We start from the raw sequence: 19,355 nt of genomic DNA, 5'->3' as shown, positions 1-19,355 counted from the left end.
TTACTCCTCTCCCGACACAGCCCGTCCAAGTTAGCCCGAGAGTCCACCCGCCTCCCTCTGCTTAGTGGCTCTCTCTCAGAAATCTCAGAAACTCTTTTAACAATACTCTGGGCAGATGGATCGGCTGAGAAACACCTCGCACGCTGGCACTCTGGCTGAGTCCTTAGCCCAAGAACTAAGAAACTTAGAATGAGAAGCATCACGACCCCTCGTACTGACCCTAGTTCCTCCACTTCCACAGCCTGAACGTCCAAATTAACTAACTTACACTCTTGACGGGGCTCAGTCGCCGCCAGGAGCTGGGACAAGCCGCCTAGCGCAGGAACCAACCGCGCTTCCCGCCCCGCCCCGCCGGCCTTCGTGCGTCAAGAGTCACGTGCCGCATCTCCCTTCCCTGCCGGCAACTGGGCGCTCCCCTCTTCCGGAAGTCGCGCTCAGCCTCGCCGGGCTCCTCCCACCACCGGTGACGTCAAACTCAGCTTCTACCACTGCTCTGCCTCTGCGTCCAGGCGCGGGGAGGGTTGCCGTTTCTTTAGGAAAAGTCCTGCCGCTTCCGAGGCGCTAAACATTACAGGCGAGCGTTTTGAAGTTACTGAGTGTATAGACTTTGGACACGCGTGAGTAGAGTTTAAGGAGCCAGAATCTGGCTATCTAGAAGCCACACCCGCAGAGGCCTTACCCCCTCTCCGCAATTTCTGTTGCATTTGGTTCCGCCGAGACCCACGACGGTTCCGCCCCCTTCTTCCTTGTCATTGATGTTGTTGTTCTTGTCAGTGCCGCAGCCCCGACCGCCGGGAGCTCGAACCCGAGCCGGGGCCGCCCGGGTGGCGCGGTGGCGGCGGCAGCGGCTGCGGCTGCAGCAGCTGCGACGGCTGCGGGGGCTGCTCCGGGGACTGCGGGGACGGCCGGGGGCTGGCAGCCGGCGGCGGGGCCGGATGGCTCTGTGCGGGCAGGCGGCAGGCGCCGCGTCGCTGCCCAGCGAGCTGATCGTGCACATCTTCTCCTTCCTGCCCGCGCCTGACCGGCTGCGGGCCTCGGCTTCCTGCTCGCACTGGCGCGAGTGCCTCTTCTACCCTGCTCTGTGGCCCCAGCTCCGCATCTGCCTCCGCGTCTCCCCCGCGGAGCAGCCTCGGCTCGAATTCCTCATGCGCAAGTGCGGCTGGTTCGTGCGAGAGCTGCGTGTTGAGTTCGCCGCCGAGAATTACCTGAGCGGTGGCGGCGGCCCAGGCGACGGAGGCGGCGCGGATCCTGGGACTGGCGGGGAAGAAGTCGAGGCCCTGCAGCTCTCAACCCGTTGGCTGGAAGTGCTGCGCACCTACTTAGAGCTGGTACTGTGCGTGCTGGTCAGCATCCGGAACAACAGGTAGGCTCATCATGGACCTCCATCCATCCTCCTTTTCCCCCTCCCCCTCTCCCGGGGCCCCGTGTCGCTTCCTCCCTCTCGCCCCGAAAAAGATTCAGTGAGGATACGCCTGGCAGCTTTGGCGTTGCTTTCTTTCTTCAGTGACTGCGGGTGTCAGTTCCAACCCGGCAATTTCTTTGAGGCGGGAGGTCATAACGGGACTCATCATAACACTTTATAAACATTGATGGACTTGGTGTTTGTCAGACATCACTTCTGGCGCTTTCCAGGCACTGTCTCATTCATCCTCTCGGTGGCCCTGGGATGAAGCTGACAGGCGCCGTCATTCTTCATTTTACAGATGAGAGAACTGAAGCTTGGAGGGTGAGGCCTGTGAATGAGTCTTGAGAAAAACAAAACATAACCCAGTGTTTCTGACCCTGAACCTGTCCATTCAAGATAGTTCGTAGTGGGGGAAGAAGTAGGTATACAGCTGGTGTCTCATAGTTACAAGACTGCGTAAAAGAAATCTTTGACAGCCATTTTCTTACCAGGAATAGTTTTCATTAACTGGGCCAGGCACAAAGAGTAGGAGTGTTTGTTAGAGGGGTGGGGGAAGAGCCTGATCATCAGGGTTGGAAGTCCCTCCCCTTGCACTTCCAGACTCAATTTATCCCCAGTGATTCACCTAAAAGTAGCACGGTACAGCTTAGTGTTTGCGTGTGCTAGGGGAACTGGCCAGTGTCTGCAAAGAGTAAGCACATAACTGGCCTGGTTTTGCATCAGGACTTGACTGTCATTCTGGGACTAACTTCCTGTTTTCTGACTTATTATCTTTATCAGCATTTTCCTTTATTTGCCTGTTGTCCTTTCCAAAATCCTATTCGTTTTTTGTATCTGGATATTCTAACCAACCTTACAATTAAACTATGAGTTGGAAAAAAGTTCAAAAGTTCCAAAAGGAGCAACTTTCATAGTAATGATCGTTTAGCAGTTTACAAGTACATTATCTTATTTGATCCTTTCAGTGACCCTGTGAGTTAGGCAAGGCAGCTATTAATCCTATTTTATAGAAAGGAAACTGACACTTAACAGGGTCAAGTGATAAACGCATTGTCATACAGCATTTTCTACAAGAGCAGTGTCCTTCCTTTTGCAATAAATGAATTGTGTTGAACAGCATGAATTATGTTGAACAGGGTTGAGAGAAGGTGCTGATTTAATACTAGGTAGATAGATATAGATATACTGTCTCTGAATCAAGAGTGGGAGGTAAGCAGAAAGCTCCAAGTTGTACCTGGAGCATGGCTCCATCTTTCCAGTGGCCTGTGTATTTCCCCAGCTTTTCACATCAAGCCATAACATTTTCGTACATTGATTGGATGTAGCAAGAGAGGCTGTTTGAAGCTGTAAATTAGAGACTCTCAGTTGAATGTATGGCTAGAGGACCAAACGACCCAGAGTTTAAAAGATTCAGAGTCAGTGAGCGCTTAAAATACTGATGAGACCAAGAGTGGAAGTGAATTCAGTGAGCACTAATTAGATTTTTCTGTTCTGAGATCAGATGGCACTTCTGAGCAACCATCCAAAAAAAAAAAAAAATTGTGTGCCTTTGGTCCAAGTATGATCAAGCCTTACATAGTACCTAGTTCCTTTTAAGTGTTTTAATAACTGGTTGGTTGGATGCATGGATAACGTTATGTAGGCAAAATAGTGATATATCACCTCTTCCTTTTGTTAATTCTTCTCTCCCTACTTCCCTTACCACTGCTGGATTTTTTGGTTGTTTTTTTTTTTTTTTAACCTTATTGAGATATAATTGACAAATACAAGTGTACCTACCACCTTTATTAGCATCCTGATCTACCTGTCTATATTGCCACCTCATGCCTGCCCTTTTGGTTCATCTATCACTTCTGTACAAATATAGCACACTGTCATCCCTGATTTTAAGGTATTCTTGTCATTTACTATATGGATGGTGCTGTGTGTTGTGCTGCTTGGTAGCACGTTCATTGTATGTGTCTGGAATCAAAGTATAGTGTTATTACATATATTATCTGTACTAATGATATTTCAAAGGGTTTTTTAAAATAAACTATCTTTATGTGCTTGGAAATAAGTTAATTTAACCTTTATTTTTGAAAATGTCTGGAGATATTTTAGTAATATTAAAAGTACCAACATGAATGTTAAAAGCATAAATGGGACTAGTTTTCTTTAAATTGTAACAAATTTGAAAATGTTTTAAATCAAGTTGCTTATTTGGTAACTCTGGTAAAGCCTATACTTATTTCCTTCTGTAAGCACTTAACCTACAGACTCAGGGTCAGTAAAGAAGAAAACCATTTCATTTAGAGTTTTTTGGTCTTTCCAAAAACATTAAATTTAACAACTAATGAAAAAAAGGAACATTTAATATTGTTCTTTACACTTCCAACTTAAATTTACAGTGGTTTTGCTTTACAATATCTGCCATTTTGTAAGTACCAAAGGGGGGTTGAAACCTACCAGTTCACAAGTATTATGCTTCCAATCTTTGTGGTAAATTCCTTTATATAATTTATACAACTCAGACAGTTATTTTGTTGTGTTCCAGTTATTTTCATGCACCCCAGGAAAAGAACTAAAACTATAACCTTGGATTGTGGGAACTTTTCAAGGGTACTCTTCCAAGAGGATAATTGGCATTGGTTTTTGCTTGATTCCTGGGTTTTATATGCACATGTACTCTCAGAGTGACCATAGCCTCTTTATAGGTATCTTAGGTGTTAGGAAGAACTGACGAAGATCAAGGATGTCCAGAAATGTCTCTCAAAGGGTAAAACACAGTCCTCCAGGTTTCAGAGCTCCCTTCCCTTCAGGAGGCTACAATATCTGCCATTATTGTAAGAAACAGAAAGTAAGAACAGAAATACAGCAGGTATTTCTCATTCATCTGTATTATAAGTTAAATAGGCAGAATTTCTTCTGCAGTTCTGTAAGAAATTGTTCTTAAAAGTTCAAAACAACAGATACCACTTTTCGGATTTAATCTAGTTATTGAGTAGTGCTCGTTTGACTACTTGGGAAAAATGAGAGTTCATGGACAATAAAATTAATGATAATAGCTAATAGACTAAGATACTAAAAATACTTATTTTTAAACAGCAGGCATAGGTTCATTGCCATGATCTAGTTTATGCTTTTCTAGACTGTATAAGTATTTTACAATTTACTTTGTATGAAATTCTAAATTGGGGGAAGTACTTTTTTTAAAGATGAATACCACAGTAGGCCAGAGAGATTTTATATGAGGGTAATTTTCCTCTTAAAAATCTGGGCTACAGCTCCCAACTACATGTATGTAGATTGACCATTTCATGGTTATGTCTGCTTATATAACCTCTCACTAGTAAAAGATCTATTAATAATAGATCTGGTTGTATTGATTTGGCATGTTCAGTGAAGAAGAGTCTTAACACTTTGTATTGTTTTCTCAACATCAGTCTACCAAAATCCAAAAACAGGCCATTTAAAAATACATCTTAAATTAGGTTAAAAATTCTTTGGACATTTCATATTGTTATCTAAGACAGTAGGAAATACCTTTGAAGATGTTGTGTTCAACAATCCTCAGCCTTATTTTTCTTGAAATATTTTCCCCCACCATAGTGTAGTAAATACATGTAATAATAGCATCTTACTTGTGAGAGCTTTTATTATTCACTTAAAGAAGCCCATTTGAAGAATAAATATTAACATATATTGGGACTCTGACCAGTGTACCGTGTCCAAGAGACGGTTGCCCATAGAGAAGAGAGGTGAGATGATGCATACCCAACAGACTCCTTACCTTAAAACTGACAAATTAAAGTGGTTCCATAGGGATAGCCTCAAGGTCATTGAGAAATGAGGAGACTATCCTGTTAAAGAAACTAACCTCCTCAGAGAGCTGCTGAGAATTAGGGTTCTCTGTAGTCCATAGATACATTTTTACAATGACTGAGAACTGATAGATGGAGGATAGGAAATAAAACTTAGCAAAGGATTGTCAAAGTAAAATATTATTTTTTCTGTGTTAAATGAAGCTGTAGAGCAGCTTTTGAATGAAGTGATTAAATTATTTTCATTTTAATATGTTAGTTCTGAGGCAGCCTTGGAAGAGTTCACCCCACTTGATCAATATACAAAGGGCCTAAATGATAGCTATTTAAAAAAAAATCTGTTTTTCCGTCCAAATATTGAGAGCCTACTAGGTGCCAAACAGTGAAGACAAACTCACATTCTCATGGACTCAACATTCTAGAAGAGAAAGAAAAAATAAATGAAAGAAAGATTATTTCAGGTGTGAAATAAAATAAAATCTAAATGTAAAAGAAGACTATGTAATAGTGACTAGATGGCAAGGGAAAACCTGTCTGAAAAGCAACACTTGAGATGCAATATGAGTGACAAAAGTCACCCATCTGAAGATTTGAGCAAATACCAAATTAAACAGGAAAAAAAAAATTAAACACCAAAGCCTTAGGCCAGACAAATTTTTGATGTGATGGAACAGTAGGAAATTATGGCAGGACCATGAGAATGAAAGTAGGAGGGTTGTCAAGATGCTGTCTGAGTTGTAGAGGGAAGAAGAGATGGAGTTGGTTATGTGGGCTTGTGGAATGAAGTTTGAGCTACATTCTAAGAATAGAAGAAGTCACCAAGAAATATTTAAGGGCAAGAGTAATGTGATCTAATTTGGCTTTTAAGACAATCACTCTGGTTGCTGTGTAATGAATGAACTATACGAGAGAACAAGAGATGATGCGAGGAGACTTGGGAAACTTTTGCAATAAACTAGGCAGACATGATGGTAGCTTAGAGTATGGTTGGAGACAATGGAGATGAAGAAAAGTGAATAGATGTAGAATGTATTTTGGAAGTACAGTCAAGAGGACATTATTCTCTGTAAGAATCACTGATTTCTTGTCCTTAGTATTGTTAAAATGAACTTTTAATAAATAGCATGTTCAATAGCAATTTTAAATGTCAGTCTTAAGCTTTTGTTGTCTGTAATCTCTGGGATGTAAGGATGATGGTGATTCTTAGAAGGTAATTGAGTAAGTGAATTGTAAACAAGTGCTAGAAAATTGCTTTTAGTTAATGGATCCTAATAAAGCTAATAAAGAATACTATTATAGGCCGATGACTTACTTCAGGTCCCTAAAATTGTGCTGTATAGTTTGAAAGCCACTAGTCACATATAGCTTCTTTATAGCTTTTTAATTTTTAATTTCTTAAAATTAAAGATTAGTTAGGCATACTAGCCACATTTCAAGTGCTCAAGGGGCGCCTGGGTGGCTCAGTTGGTTAAGCGTCCGACTTTGGCTCAGGTCATGGTCTCACTGTCTGTGAGTTCGAGCCCCACGTCGGGCTCTGTGCTGACAGCTGAGAGCCTGGAGCCTGCTTCCGATTCTGTGTCTCCCTCTCTCTCTCTGACCCTCCCCCATTCATGCTCTGTCTCTCTCTGTCTCAAAAATAAATAAACATTTAAAAAAAAATTTTTTTTTTAAAGTGCTCAGTAGCCCAGTGTAGCTACTGGCTACCATTATTGGCAACATGGAAGAGTATTGCCATGATGACAGAGAGTTATATTGGACCACTGTTTGCTAAAGTGTTTGTTTTTGTTTGTTTCTTTTGGCTATGATCATTCATTAGCATTTGTGCGAGAAGGAAATATGTTACCAAAAGTGTTATGTGGATACAAACATACTTGGTATTAAACATGGACTAAGAAAAGAATTGACCTGAAAGAATTTCGTGCAGTGATGTAGATTATTTTAACTTTTATCTGGTTAGAAAAGTAAAATGTTACATTTTATGAGCCCCTTTACAGCACTGGGAAAGATTTTAACCTTTTTAAGAACATTTCTTTGAAGTACCAAGTTTTTTTCAACGTTTATTTATTTTTGGGACAGAGAGAGACAGAGCATGAACGGGGGAGGGGCAGAGAGAGAGGGAGACACAGAATCGGAAACAGGCTCCAGGCTCTGAGCCATCAGCCCAGAGCCTGACGCGGGGCTCGAACTCACGGACCGCGAGATCGTGACCTGGCTGAAGTCGGACGCTTAACCGACTGCGCCACCCAGGCGCCCTGAAGTACCAAGTTTTTATGTATTCCCTTTTGCCATAGTTCATTAGACTTGGCTGTATTAACTTTAATTTAGGGTGGCTATGTTTTGCATTTTTCCACTGATACTGTTTATTTACATCAAAGAAATAATTTGGAGCTTCTGAAATGGAAGGAAATATAGTAGTTATTGCCACCAATGAAGTTCCCCAATTCTGAACCACAAAAGACAGAACAATAAGGTCATTATGACCAAGATACCAGAAATTTTGGGGTCCCAGTTATATTAAACAGTCCAACAGAAATCCCAGAAAAAGATAAAAGGTTTTCTGGCCTCTGTAGTTAGACCTTGAGGAATATTTCTTAGGCTCATAGGTGGTTAATATTATTTTCAAAGCATTCCCTGAACTAACTCAATGAATCCACAGGCATACCTTGTTTTATTGTGCTTTGCTTCTTATTGCACTTCACAGATGTGTTGTTTTTGTTTTTGTGTTTACAGATTGACATTTTGTGGCAACCCCACATTGAACAAGTCTGTTGGCACCATTTTTCTAACAGCACTTGCTCACCTTGTGTCTCTGTGTCACATTTTGGTAATTCTTACAATATTTCAAACTTTTTCATGATAATTAGATTTGTTATGGTGATCTGTGGTCGGTGATCTTTGATGTTACAATTGTAATTATTTTAGGGTGCCACAAACCATTTCCATATAAGACAACAAACTTAATCAGTAAATGTTGTGTGTTTTGACTGCTCCAATTACCAGCCATTCCCTAGCCTTTTTCCTTCTCCTCGGGCCTCCCTGAATCCCTGAGATACCACAGTACTGAAATTAGGCCAATTAATAACTCTGAAATGGCCCTGAGTGACAGGAAGAATCACGTGCCTCTTCCTTTATTTTTTTTAACTTTTTTTTTTAAGTTTATTTATTTAGAGAAAGAGAGAATGAAGAGGGAGGGTCAGAGAGGCAGGGGGACAGAGGATCCCAAAGTGGGCTCTGTGCTGACAGCAGAGAGCCCCACGCAGGGCTTGAACTCATGAACCATGAGATCATGACCTGAACTAAAGTCAGACACTCAATGACTGAGCCACCCAAGTGCCCTTCTCTCGCTTTAAATCAGAAGCTAAAAATGATTAAGCTTAGTGAGGAAGGCATGTCAAAGGCCAAGACAGACCAAAGGCTAGACGTCTTATGCCAAATAGTTAGCCAAGTTGTGAATACCAAAGAAAAGTTAGTGAAGGAAATTAAGAGTGCTATCCCAGGGAACACACAAATGATAAGTGGAACAGCCTTATTGCTGATAAGGAGAAAGTTTTAGTGGTCTGTATAGAATATAAAAACAGCCACATTCCCTTAAGCCAAAGACTAATCCAGAACAAGGCTCTAACTCTCTTCAGTTCTGTGAAGGCTGAGAGAGGTGAAGAAGGTACAAAAGAAAACTTTGAAACTAGCAGAAGTTGGTTCATGACATTTAAGGAAAAAAGCCTTCCCCATAACATCAAGGTGCAAGGTATAGTAGCAATTGCTGATGTAGAAGCTGTAGCAAGTTATCCAGAAGATCTAGCTAAGGTAATTAATGAAGATGGCTACCCTAAGCAACAGATTTTCAACATAGACAAAACAGCCTTCTGTTGGGAGAAGATGCCATCTAAGACTTTCAGAGCTAGGGAGGGAGAAGTCATTGCCTCGCTTCAAAGCTTCAAAAGACAGCTTGGCTCTTTTATCAGGGGCTAATGAAACTGATGACATCTAAGTTGAAAACGGTGCTCACTGACTATTCTAAAAATCCTAGAGCCTTTGAAAATTATAGTAAATCTATTCTACCTGTGCTCTGTAAATGGAACAACAAAGCCTGAATGAACAGCATATCTGTTTACAACATGGTTTGCTGAATATTTTGAGCCCACTGGTTAGACCTACTACTCAGGGGGAAAAAAAATCCTTTCAAAATATTACAACTCATTGGGGCGCCTGGGTGGTTCAGTCAGTTAAGCAGCCAACTTCAGCTCAGGTCATGATCTCACAGTTCCTGAGTTCAAGTCCCACATCTGGCTCTGTCTGTACTGACAGTTTGGGATTCTCTCTCTCCTCCACTTGTGCTCTCTCTCTCTCATAATAAATAAATAAACTTAAAAGAAATAGTTCATTGACAATGCACCTGTTCACCCAAGAACTCTGATGGAATTGTACAATGAAATTAATGTTGTTTTCATGACTGGTATTTCAACATCCATTCTCTAGCCCAGGGAGTAATTTTGACTTTCAAGCCATACTATTTTTAAAAATATATATTATAAGGCTATAACTGCCATAAATCATGATTCCTCTGATAATCTGGACAGGGTAAGTTGAAAACCTGGAAAAGAATCACCACTCTAGGTGTCATTAAGAACATTCATAATTCATGAGAAGAGGTCAGAATACCATCATTAAAGGAGTTTGGAAGAACTTGATTTCCAATCCTCATGGGTGACCTTAAGGGGTTCAAGATTTTGGTGGAGGGAGTAACTGCAGATGTGGTGGAAATAGCAAGAGAACTAGAATTAGAAGTGGAACATAAAGATGTGACTGAATTAGTGCAAACTCATGATAAAACGTTAATGAATGAAGAGTTGCTTCTTATGGATGGGCAAAGAGAGTGGTTTCTTGAAATAGAATCTACTGCTGATGAAAATGCTGTCACGATTATTGAAATGACAACAGAGGATTTGGAATATTACATAAACTTCGTTGATAAAGCAGGATGGTTTGAGAGGATTGACTCCATTGTGGGTAAAATGCTATCAAACAGCATTGCATACTACAGAGAAATAATTTGTGCAATGAAGAGTCAATTGATGTAGCAAACTTTATTGTCTTAAGAAATTGCCACATCTACCCTATCCTTTAGCAACCACTACCCTGATCAGTCAGCAGCCATCAGCATGGAGGTAAGACTCTCCACCAGTAAAAACATTTGGTGAAAGCTCAGATGATGGTTAGCATTTTTTAACAATAAAGGTTTTTTTCTAATTTTTTTAAATGTTTGTTTATTTCTGAGAGAGAGACAGAGCATGAGCACAGAGGGGCAGAAAGAGACACACACAGAATGGGAAGCAGGCTCCAGGCTCCAAACTGTCAGCACAGAGCCAGCCACAGGGCTCCCAACTCACAAACCATGAGAGCGTAACCTGAGCCGCCCAGGTGCCTCAGCAATAAACAATTTTATAATTAAGGCATGTACACTTAGACATAATACTCTTGTGTACTTGATAGACTACAGTATAGCATAAAAATAACTTGTATATGCACTGACTGGGAAACCAAAAAATTCATTTGACTTAGCTTTTTATTATGGTATTTGCTTTATTGTGATGATCTGGAACCAGACCCATAATATCTTAAAGATATGCCTGTATATGTGTAGGTTTTTATAAAAGGCTGTCAAAAATTCTCATGGTTGTTTAATTCATAGGGAAATTCTTATGCTAAAAAGAAAACTAGCCCTTTTCATGAAATTTTAATATGCATATATGTGTTTTGTAAAACATACAATTTAAATACGTATATTAAAATTGTATGTCCATTTAACTATGGTTGAAAAGGTAATGCAGATAAATGCAGGGGCATCTGGGTGGCTCATTTGGTTAAGTGTCTGACTCTTGACTTCTGCTCAGGTAATGATCTTACAGTCATGGGATCAAGCCACATGTCAGGGCTCTGCACTATCCAGAGCCTGCTGGGGATTCTCTCTCTCCCTCTCTCTTTGCCACTCCCTCCAGCTCTCACTCTTCAAAATAAATTAATTAACTTTTTAAAAGTGCATATAACTGGTTTGAGAAAAGAAGTTTCACTTTTCTGGCAAATATGATATTTTAGAGGGATTCCTAATGCATCTTGTACCTAATGTACACCTGTACCCTAAATTTGTAATATGTTAGGTATAGTTAAATAGACCCTAATTTTTGTCATGAACTAAGGTAAATATATTATTCAACAAGTATTTATTGAATGCCAGGCCCTGTTGTAGCAACTGGGGATACAACAGTAGTCAAAGAGTCCTGCCATCATAGAGCATGTTCTAGTGGGGAAAAAAAAAAAGACATAAAACAAGTAAGTAAAATATATAGTATCATAGTTCATAATACATGCAGTGAGGCAAAATGAAGCAGTGAAGGGAAATGGGAATGGTGGAAGTAGAAAGGAGTGTTGCTGTGTAAAATAAGGGAATTTAAGAAACATCTCAACCACTGAAATAGTATTTGAAAGAAGTAAGGGAGGGAGCAGCCTTCTGTGTCTCTCTGGAAAGTCATTCTTGGAGTAAGTAGCAGTTAAATGGAGGAACTCAACTGTGGGACTTTGACCAAGGGAGTGCTTAAGTACGATAGCAGAAAATGCCTTGGAATATAGAACACTGCCCGCCCCATATGGGGAATGGTGATGTGGAAATCAGTAGCCCTTTATTAGCCTCTTATAAAGACTTTGACTTTTACTCTAAGAGGAGGAGCCATGAAAAAGTTTTGAACTGAGGAGTGACATATATAATATTTCAAAAGGAACATTCTAACAGAACAAACTGATGGTTTCTAGAGGGAAGGGGGATAGAGGAATGGGTAAAATGGATGAAGGAGAGTAGGAAATCCAGGTTTCCAGTTATGGAATGAATAAGTAATGGGAATAAAAGGCATAGCATAGGGAATATAGTCAGTGATGCTGTAATAGCATTGTATGGTGACGTGGTAACTATACTTTTGGTGAGCATAACATAACATATAGAGAAGTTGAATCTGTTTTGTACACCTGAAATTAATGTAATATTGTGGGTCAACCATACTCAAAGGATTTTTAAAAAAAGGAACATTCTAGATGCTGTGTTGGAAACTGTTTGTAGCAGGACAAGGGTAGAAGCAACAGGCTGAGTCAGGAGGCCTTTGCAGTGATCCAGGCAAGGGATGATGGTGCTGTGGACCAGTGTGGGAGCAGTGAAAGTGATGAGTAGTCTGATTGTATTTTTTTATCTGGAGGCCTTCTAGAAGGAGAATGTAAGTATAAGAAATTAGACATAATTGTCCAGCTAATATTATAATGCCCTTTTAATTGCTACTCCCTAAATATGTCTAAACATATTTTTCCTTTGGCCATTTTTATTCATTTTGTTTTCCTTTTGCATTAATGGTTTGTACTTTCTTTAAAAAAGAAAATACCCAGCGTGTGAACAGTTTACTTTCTGAAAATATGGCTTATCTTTGGTATTCAACTCCTTGTACCACGAAGTACTTTCAAACAGTGCCCTGTTCATATAGTTATGTAAATTTGAGTCAGTCTGTTGAATTGCCCCAGAAACTTCCTGGTCTCCCTTTAGGCAGTCACTTGGAATTTTCCTTTCCCTCTTTCTCCTCCCTCATTTCCTGCTTCATGTAAACCCATTACTTCTTTGAATTTGCTTACATCTGGCCCTCATATGAGCTATGGGCTCAAGATGGTAGGACTAAGTAGAAAGGAAAAAGCAGGTAGTGCTCTACACAAGAATTCTTCCTTCCCTTTGCCCCAAATCACTGGTCTCATCACCTGTAACCATAGGCCCAGATAAATCTGTTTTCCTACCCAGACATTCCTCATGTGTACTCTTCTTCTTTTACATCTCTTAATCTGGGAAAAGGGAAGAAACAAAGCAGAATTGAACTACCTTTTATTCAGATGTTGCTAGTAACTTCAAAAAAGAATCTCATTCTTAGAAACCTCAAAAGGACTATTTTGGTTAAAGGCAAAGGAGAAAGGTAATCACCTGAGGCAAGAGACTTTGCTCCTCCATAGCTTATACCCACCTTCTCAAGCCTAACACCCTCCTGATACCAAACTCCTATTAGAGTCACCACTACAGTCATGGGGCTCGATAAGACCCAGTTGTATTGCCAGCACTGCAAAGAGCTGAATACATGTGTTCCCCTAAAATGCTAAACTAGTTTTCCCAGAGAAACAGCAATATTAAGCAACCATAAGGATATGTACCATTATTATTCCTATTTTACAGATGGTGAAACTGAGGCACAGAGTAAAGTGAACTTGCCAGTTACACAGAGAAATGACTGCCTGATTTTCTAACTCTTTTAATGAAATTTTCGAACACACACAAAAAATAGACACAAAGAACCTATCATTCAGATTCAGTCATTAAGGATTTTGCCACATTTGCTTTCTTTTATCTTAAGTGTTTTAAAACAAATCCAACATATTGATGTCATTTTACACTACACACTCAGTATGAAGCTCTGGAAGTAGTGGGCTTTTTTTTATATAAACACAGTGCCAGTTATACACATTAATAAAGTTATTAATAATTCCTTATCCTCACCTGATTTTTTTTAAACCTTTATTTCTATGCCAAGAGTCTAAACTTATGGACATATGGACCTTAACTGCTATAATTTTTCACATCATTGGCACACAATATATATTCTAATAATTGAATGAACAAACAGTAGGAGAACAGTGTATAGGCTGAGTTTCTAAGATATAAGTACTTAATGATCTGACAGCTCTGGTTTTTTTATATAGGATTAAAGAAGAATGCAGTTAAGTTGAAGAAATGAATTATCTTTTGGCAATAATACAGTCTTTTGCATGTTCCAGAAGATTGATTATCAAACATTATATGTGATTTTGTACTTTCACAACACATCTTTAGGACTTGGAGAGGGACTGGTGATAGTAAATTGTATCCTATTATTATTACCGTAGAAACAGAGCTAAATTAACTTGAAGGATTCAGATGAAAGAAAAAGTTTGTAACTAACTGTAATACTTTTCCAATATGTTTTTATTAAATGCCTTTTAAGCAAATGCATGTTATGTACATTGGGCAGGAAAGAACCCTGTTTGTTTCTTTAGTTCACTCACTGACTCAGCAATAAATAAATGAATACATAAATAAAATAGGTCACAGATTTCATATTTAAGTAAAAGGATTATGTGGCGCAAATGATTTGTTACTGCTATTGTCTCTCAGCTTCAAAATGAGTCATCTGTTTATTGCCATGGTTCAGTATGTTCTATTCTAACTTTGTTGCCTAGATGTTCTTTTCAGTCCCTTATTTACCATCTGAAATAATAATGAGCCGCCTGAAGGCTATATGCAGTTTTCTTGGCTTCACCATATGATCTATAATATGATTTCAACATGATATACTTGAAGGCTGCTGTTGAGTTGTCAGTGGGGTTTTTTGTTTTGTTTTGCTAGGTTTAAAAGTAAATTGTTGTTTTCTGTATCACTTAATTAAAATTTTCTTTATTTGGAGTGGAACAGTAAGTACCTAAAAACATTTTTTCACAAATGGCCATCATATACTACTCTAAAATATGCCACTTATAATTTTTATAATAACTTTCAAAAAGACAATTATATTCTAGGACATGGTTTAATTATAAGGAACAACATGAAATGGGAGTCAGAACCCAGGTCCTCTACTTAGCTCTGCCCTAACTAGTATTACAGTCTTAGACAAGTCACCTCAGTTTCCTGATCTGTAAAGAGATGATTGAATTTGATGATTCCAAAAATCATTCTAGCTTCAAATGTGTGTTTATGATTACATAAACACATACATGATTTCCATATGGAAAGTTTATGCATTATTATTAATTTTACTATAATAAGATTATTACCATTGCATTGCTGCAAATAAAATTTTTTATATATGTTTGTTTATTTTTGAAATAGATGGGATGGGGATGGAAGATAGGGGCAGAGGGAGGGAGACAGAGGATCCAAAGCAGTCCCTGCACGTATAGCAGTGAGCCCAATAAGGGGCTCGAACTTACAAACCATGAGATCATGACCTGAGCTGAAATCAAGAGTCGGACGCTTAACTGACCGAACAGGCACCCCACCAGAATTTTTTTTTAGTCTTTGTTTATTTTGAGAGAGAGAGAGGCAGAGCATGAGCAGGGGAGGGGCAGAGAGAGAGGGAGACACAGGATCCAAAGCAGGTTCCAGGCTCCAAGCTATCAACACAGAGTCCAACGTGGGGCTCCAAACCACGAACTGGGAGATCATGACCTGACCCGAAGTTGGACACTTAATGGAGTGAGCCACCCAGGCCATCCCCTCAACAGAATTTTTTTAAATTGCCTTTGACTGGCATGTTTTGAACATTGCTGGGATGTTGAAAAATATTGTATAGATGGAGCTAAAACAGAAATATCCCAAAGAGTCTCCTTACATTAACTTGTCAAATTTTACTAATGTGCAGGTTGTTAGTTTATGTAATGATTTTAAAATGAATTAACTTATGGGACGCCTGGGTGGCTCAGTCGGTTAGCATCCGATTTCAGCTTAGGTCATGATCTGACAGCTCATGAGTTCAAGCCCTACTTCAGACTCTGATGACAGCTCAGAGCTTGGAGCTTGCTTTGGATTCTGTGTCTCCCTCTTTTGGCTCTCTGGCCCTCCCCTGCTCACACTCAGTGGCTATGTCTCTTTCTCTCTCTAAAAAACAAATAAACATTAAAAAAATTTTAATGATTTAACTTCTTATAATGATAAAAAAAAAGCTACATAAACCTAGTTTAAATTTATTCTCTCTGTCCCAGTTGAAGATGGCAATGTAGGAAGACTTTGAACTCACTTCCTCCAAATTACACCTATTAATAGGTCAGTTCCTCCTGAAGAAGATCTAACTAAGGACTGAACAGGTACTGAAAAACCAAAGGTAAAGAGAATGGCAAGAGAAAGCAAGAGAGACAGAGACATGCCATGGCATTAAAGAGTTACTGGCATATACAGCCACAGCTCCACCCAACCAGCAAAATCACCAATGCACACACACTCTGTACACAAGACCACTCCTTCAGCTTTAGGAGAAGTAGTTGTTTCGCCTAATGCATACAAACACAGACAGTCAAGCAATCTTGGGAGACAGAGAGATATGCTCTATAAGAACAGTGGGGAAAAAAAAAAAAAAACACCTCAGAAAAGGAACTAAATGAAACAGAGATCAACAATCTGCCTGATAAAGAACTTAAAGTAATGATCATAAAGATACTCAATGGGTTGGAAAAAAAAAAATGGAAGAACCCAGTGAGACCTTCAATAAAAATATAGAAAATACTAAAATGCTAAAAAGAGATCATTGTAATTTTAAACAGGGTTAATACAATAACTGAAGTAAAAAACACAGTAGAAGGGGTGCCTGCCTGAGTGGCTCAGTCAGTTAAGCCTTCAACTCTTGATTTTGCCTCAGGTCGTGATCTCATGATCTCATTTTAATTATTATGCACTGTGGTGTGGACCTTTTGGGTTCATCTTGTTTGGAACTCTCTGTGTTTCTTGGAGATGGAAGTCTATTTACCTCCCTACCTTAGGGGAGTTTTCAGTTATTATTTCTTCAGATAAGTTTCTACACCATTCTCTCTGTTTCTTTTGGGACTACTATAGTGCAAATGTTTGTTTACTTGATTTTATCTAAGAGATCTCTTAATCTATCCTCATTTTAAAAAATTCTGTTTTCTTTTTGCGATTCAGCTTGTGTGCTATTACTCTATCTTCCAGATTGCTGATATGTTCTTCTGCATCCTCAAAAATTACTGTTGATTCCCTCTAATGTGGGTTTTTTTGTTTTGTTTTTTTTAGAGAAAGAACAAGTACCCACACATGAATGGGGTAGGGGCAGTGTGAGAGAGACAATCTTAAACAGGCTCCATGCCTAGCATCAAGCCCGACACAGGGCTCAATCTCACAACCATGAGATCATGACCTGAGCCAAAATCAAGACTCTGCCACTTAACTGACTGAGCTACCTAGGCACTCCTGGGTTTTTTTGTTTGTTTTTTTAAGAATGTGTTTGAACTTAAATGACCATCAAGTTAATGTAGGCTGCTGTTTACTTAGGATGACATGTATGAACCTCATGATAACCACAAAGCCAAAACCTATGATAGATACACCAAAAATAAAGTGAAATATGGCACAAAAACAGACACTCAGATCAATGGAACAGAATAGAGAACCCAGAAATGGACCCACAAACGTATGGCCAAGTAATCTTTGACAAAGCAGGAAAGAATATCCAATGGAATAAAGACAGTCTCTTCAGCAAGTGGTGCTGGGAAAACTGGACAGCGACATGTGGAAGAATGAACCTCGGCCACTTTCTCACACCATACACAAAAATAAACTCAAAATGGATGAAAGACCTCAATGTAAGACAGGAAGCCATCAAAATCCTTGAGGAGAAAGGAGGCAAAAACCTCTTTGATCTTGCCCGCAGCAACTTCTTACTCAACACATCTCTGGAGGCAAGGGAAACAAAAGCAAAAATGAACTATTGGGACCTCATCAAAATAAAAAGCTTCTGCACAGCAAAGGAAACAATCAGCAAAACTAAAAGGCAACCGACAGAATGGGAGAAGATATTTGCAAATGACATATCAGATAAAGGGTTAGTATCCAAAATCTACAAAGAACCTATCAAACTCAATACCCAAAAAACAAATAATCCAGTGAAGACATGGGCAAAAGACATGAATAAACACTTCTCCAAAGAAGACATCCAGATGGCCAACCAACACATGAAAAAATGCTCAACATCAGTCATCCTCAGGGAAATACAAATCAAAACCACAATGAGATACCACGGTACACCCGTCAGAATGGCTAACATTAACAACTCAGGCAACAACAGATGTTGGTGAGGATGCAGAGAAAGAGGATCTCTTTTGCATTGTTGGTGGGAATGCAAGCTGGTGGAGACACTCTGGAAAACAGTATGGAGGTTCCTCAAAAAACTAAAAATAGAACTACCCTATGACCCAGCAATTGCACTACTAGGCATTTATCCAAGAGATACAGGTGTGCTATTTCAAAGGGGAACATGCACCCCCATGTTTATAGCAGCACTATCAACAATAGCCAAAGTATGGAAAGAGCCCAAATGTACATTGGTGGATGAATGGATAAAGAAGATGTGGTATATATATACAATGGAGTATTACTCGGCAATCAAAAAGAATGAAATCTTGCATTTGCAACTACGTGGATGGAACTGGAGGGTATTATGCTAAGTGAAATCAGTCAGAGAAAGACAAAAATCATATGACTTCACTCATATGAGGACTTTAAGAGACAAAACAGATGAACATAAGGGAAGGGAAACAAAAATAACATAAAAACAGGGAGGGGGGACAAAACAGAAGAGACTCATAAATATGGGAGAACAAACTGAGGGTTACTGGAGGGGTTTTGGGAGGGGGGATGGGCTAAATGGGTAAGGGGCACTAAGGAATCTACTCCTGAAATCATTGCTTCACTGTATGCTAACTAAGTGTGATACAAATTTTTAAAAATAAAAAACAAAGTTAAAAAAAAGGCAAAAAAAAATAAAAATAAAGTGAAATAAAGCCAAATACAACACTAGAGATACTTATCCATCACAGAGAGAACAAGAGAAGCAGAAAAGAACAATGAACTACAAAAACAACCAGAAAGCAAATTTAATAAATGGTAGTAAGTATATACTTATCAGTCATACTTTAAATGTAAGTGGCCCCGGGGTGCCTGGGTGGCGCAGTCGGTTAAGCGTCCGACTTCAGCCAGTTCACGATCTCGCAGTCCGTGAGTTCGAGCCCCGCGTCAGGCTCTGGGCTGATGGCTCAGAGCCTGGAGCCTGTTTCCGATTCTGTGTCTCCCTCTCTCTCTGCCCCTCGCCCGTTCATGCACTGTCTCTCTCTGTCCCCAAAATAAATAAACGTTGAAAAAAAACAAAATTTAAAAACAACAGAATACACATTCTTTTCAAGTATAAATAGAATACTCTCCAGAGTAGATGACATATTAGGACATTAAACAAGCCTCAATAAATTTAAGATCAAAATCATACCATTTATCTTTTCCAACACAACAATATGAACCTAGAAATGAATCACAGGAAAAAAACAAA

The 19,355-nt window shown here is 39.5% G+C and overlaps 1 protein-coding gene across 2 annotated transcripts in view; it reads left to right on the top strand.

Annotated features, from left to right (window-relative positions):
• The first annotated feature begins 487 nt into the window (after nucleotides 1-487).
• Nucleotides 488-19,355, top strand: part of FBXO33 (F-box protein 33) — a 44,270-nt gene continuing 25,402 nt past the window's right edge. The window contains exon 1 of one of the 2 annotated variants that reach the window (XR_006293374.1): nucleotides 488-1,363. Coding sequence is in view for 1 of the 2 variants with exons in the window: in XM_043556051.1 (XP_043411986.1) it covers nucleotides 756-1,363 (608 nt within the window). In the remaining variant the exon portion in view is untranslated. The remainder of the gene's footprint in view (nucleotides 1,364-19,355) is intronic. The other variant, XM_043556051.1, reaches the window with a different exon arrangement.

This window comes from Prionailurus bengalensis, chromosome B3, assembly GCF_016509475.1.
Source record: "Prionailurus bengalensis isolate Pbe53 chromosome B3, Fcat_Pben_1.1_paternal_pri, whole genome shotgun sequence".
NCBI classification, from domain to species: domain Eukaryota; kingdom Metazoa; phylum Chordata; class Mammalia; order Carnivora; family Felidae; genus Prionailurus; species Prionailurus bengalensis.
The sequence above is the reverse complement of the archived record's forward strand: the minus strand, read 5'-3'. Positions and strand labels throughout refer to the sequence as shown.